Source organism: Nuphar pumila, chromosome 8 (genome assembly GCF_984573655.1).
Source record: "Nuphar pumila chromosome 8, dmNupPumi1.hap1.1, whole genome shotgun sequence".
In the NCBI taxonomy this organism is placed as follows: Eukaryota; Viridiplantae; Streptophyta; class Magnoliopsida; order Nymphaeales; family Nymphaeaceae; genus Nuphar; species Nuphar pumila.
This window is the reverse complement of record NC_143256.1, coordinates 22865554-22869162: the sequence shown is the minus strand read 5'-3', so window position 1 is coordinate 22869162 and position 3609 is coordinate 22865554. Positions and strand designations below refer to the sequence as shown.

General features: G+C 40.4%; 1 protein-coding gene across 1 annotated transcript; it reads right to left on the bottom strand.

Annotated features, from left to right (window-relative positions):
• Positions 1-1615: 1615 nt before the first annotated feature.
• Positions 1616-3381, bottom strand: LOC149829787 (11S globulin seed storage protein 2-like). The gene is made up of 3 exons (XM_090016090.1): positions 3143-3381; positions 2122-2845; positions 1616-2006 (listed from the first exon to the last, which is right to left on the bottom strand). The coding sequence occupies exons 1-3, from the start codon at positions 3336-3338 to the stop codon at positions 1853-1855; spliced, it is 1074 nt and encodes a 357-aa protein (XP_089872216.1). The 5' UTR covers positions 3339-3381; the 3' UTR covers positions 1616-1852.
• Between the last annotated feature and the right edge of the window lie 228 nt (positions 3382-3609).

Sequence of the window (3609 nt, the reverse complement as noted above, 5' to 3'; positions counted from 1 at the left end):
TTAATGCACAAATATTTGTGCACCTGAAAGCTGCTTTTAGATACAACCGTGTGAGCCTGCTGATGCCAAAATAGTGACCTTTCATTATAAGTTTTGGATGAATGCCACATGGCCCCTAACCCTTCCGTTAAGTTTTTGTTTTTATCGTTAATTTTGAATGAAAATATAAAATAATAAAAAATTAAATTTATTGACCACGAGAAGGTACTTACCTTTCATAGTATGCCACATGGCCCCTAACCCTTCCGTTAAGTTTTTGTTTTTATCGTTAATTTTGAATGAAAATATAAAATAATAAAAAATTAAATTTATTGACCACGAGAAGGTACTTACCTTTCATAGTTCTCATCTCTCTTTCTCTCTCACACGCTATCAACAAAGAAACCTCTCTTATCTCCTCTCTCGAGCCTGCCATTAATGATAGGGACCTTTTTCTCTCGCTGTGACATTTTGGGGGGTTGCAAAGGGCGTCTCTCTCTCTCTGAAAATGAGTTGTTTTCTTCATGGCTTTCTAACTCTTATCTTTCTATTAGCACATTATTTAATTTATATTTTTATATATTTTTTGTGAAAAAAAAATCATTGTTAACCCTAAAGTTGAGATTGATTCCTTTTCCTTGTGGGGGCAAAAAGGTTAACTTTGTTCCTTCCACTGGGTTCCCATGTTTTGGAGGAATTTTTATTGAGGCCCATACGAGGTGAGTGCCAACATTTTTCATTCATTTCTATTTGATTTCTTGTGTACCCAATCTTCTTTTTTCCGAGGTCTATTTGCGAACCATAATTATAGAACTTGGGTTCTTAGTGTTTCCTTTTTCCTCTTTGTTTCTGCTTTACTTTAGTAAAAAATTTCGCATATTATTCATTTTCCCATGGGTTTGGATTTTTATTAGTTTTCATTATTGGACATGTTTTTATATCAATAAAAAAACATATATTTGAAAAGTACAAAAAATATAAAAAAATACAAAAATTAATTATTATTTTTTAAATGACAACGTATTTAATTTGTCACTTGATAATGCAGGTGCAAGATAGTCTTCATTCTGAGCACTTGAAAGGAATAATCATCGTCGTTAGCCTCTTATGCTTGTAGAATATTTAATGTTTAATTTACATTTTTTTATAAGATTGCTCTTTTTAATCTGCCAAAGATTCAGCAATGATGATAGAATATTTTATTTTCCAAAGCTTAGCTATTTATTGATGTTTGATTGACAAACTTAATCATGTCTTTTTCTGGTTCTGTGTATATCAGTACAGATATTTTTCGATAATCTCAGGCTGTTGGCAAAACCCCTTGAGGCCTCTTCTGCTTACCAGGGAATAAATCCAGCATCGACCATTTGACAAGGGGATGCCCAACGTGAGTTTGGAACTATCATCGTCCCATGTCAGGTGACATGTTACAGTTTCAAGCCAAATATGAGATAAAGTGAACCTTGTGATACTTTTTAATACTTTTTATGTACAAATAGGGAGAGTAAAAAACAATAAGATAATAGGGAATTTCGAATTTAATCACTAACAGGCTGAGAGAGAGAGAGAGTTTTTGGTTTTCATATGATGAGTTTCACAAATAAACTATGGAATGGCAGATGAACATGTAAAAATATACTAGTAATGAAGATTTTATTGAAAGTAGCAACGCATCCAAACTACTAACATCGTTTTCAAAGTTCAGCACGACTCACGACTAAACTATTATTATCTAAACCAAGTTTGCGAAAATGAAAACAAATCCAAACACCAAAAAGAACCATAACCCATCACATGGTTCACCTAGACACCAACAGAAAGAAACAAGGAAAGGAGACGAGCCGACTGTAGAAGAAGCTGCAAAAATCGATGCTTAATTTGGTGGAGGGAAGAAGATGGCATCCGCGGTCCTCTTCGACCTGAAGAGCTTCTCCAATTCCGGGGAAACATTGAAGGAGGCCTCCAGCACCTGAGGTGACAAGGCCTTCCATACCGAAGTCCTCCCCGCCAAGTGACTGAACACGGGCCTGCAAATTCACATACAACATTACCAACATGATCAAAGTTTAATTGAAACAGAATTCAAGATCAATCAAAAGGATATACAATCAATGAATGGTAATCACAAAATATAAAACTCACTGTGGAGTCGTGATGATAGAGAACCACTCCATGCCATCACCATCAGCAATCTTTGAAACGACGAAAAACCTCGGGACGATGAACAAGCAACCAGCCTTCACCCTCGTCTCCAGAACCCGACGGCCGTCGATTCCGACGACCTGAACGCGGCCGCTGCCCCTGATGATGTAAGTCACCTGGAAAGCAGAGTCGGAAGAGAAGCCCGGGGAGCACATTGAAGAGGAGTCTATACTCACCAAGTCCGCGCCCAACCCAACCTCAGCAACCAACGGCAAGTTCTTGTCCGTCAGAACCACGACCCGGCCGCCGTTATTGATGTCGACGTCGAGCGGAGCGGACTCGCAGTTGAAAACCAAGCCCTTAGCATCCTCGGCCGAAGCAGAAGGCACGCTCTGGTCCTGCCCGAGCTTGACGATTCCTGTGCCGGTTTGGGCTTTCAGCAACTTACCGACCTCTTCTTCCTGCAGATCCCACGCCCTGCTCACGAACTCAGTGGAGAAACCGTGGAACAGAGAGCCGGAACCCGTCAGGTAGAAGTCGGTGAACTCGCCGAGAACATGGGCTTTGGAGGTATCTCCGAGGAAGAGAACGACGAGCTCAACATCGCTATCGTTGAACCACCATGTGACCACGCCGAACGGGAGTGCCAGAGCGTCGCCTTTGGTCAGGCCCACCACCTTCTCTTTAGTAGCCTCCGGCAACACTATGCCTGCCCTACCGCTGCCTGTGAACAAGACCATTCAACAAACACGTGATCTTCTCCATGAAAATTCAATGGAATCGATAAAAAGATTCAAGTTTTTAGCAATAGATAATCAGAAACCGATCAACATGACTCTGAGATCGGTTTAAAGCCCCCATTTACCGATCCCCCTTCTCCTCCCATAAACAAAGGCTATGAGCGGCAGAACCCTCGCCAGCCTTCTCGCCGGAATGAATCAATACGTTTCATTGGGTCGAGATCGTCAGGTAAATGGTGTATTTAATCAAGAAAAAATACAAAAAAAAAGAGAATGAACACCTTGAAGGACATAAGCAATCTTGGCTGAATCAGAATATTGTGGAAGGGCGAGGCCGCGCGACTCGAGAACGAGTTTGGCTCCACCAACTTTGGCCTCAGCAAGCATCGGAAGGTCCCCAGGTGACCACGTATAGTAGGAACCACCATCTCCACCATACTTCTTCTCTGATAGCTTTGGCGACAGGTCCAACTCCATTGCCACGGGAAAAAAGGAAGAAAGAGAGGCAGAGTAGTAAAAATTTTTCTATTGTCGACTTACAAGTAGGGAAGAGTAACCAATTTATAAAAATAAGATCTGTGGATAAGTTTTAGAGAATCCCACCCAAAAAAACAAACAAACTGTTTTTAGCTAAAATTTTATTCACCCATTAAATTTTAACTCTTGATAAAAAATTGTAGCTATCTTTTTTATTCACCCAGTAATACCATTTTTACTAAGGGCTTCAACTGGTCCATGCTTGTGGGTC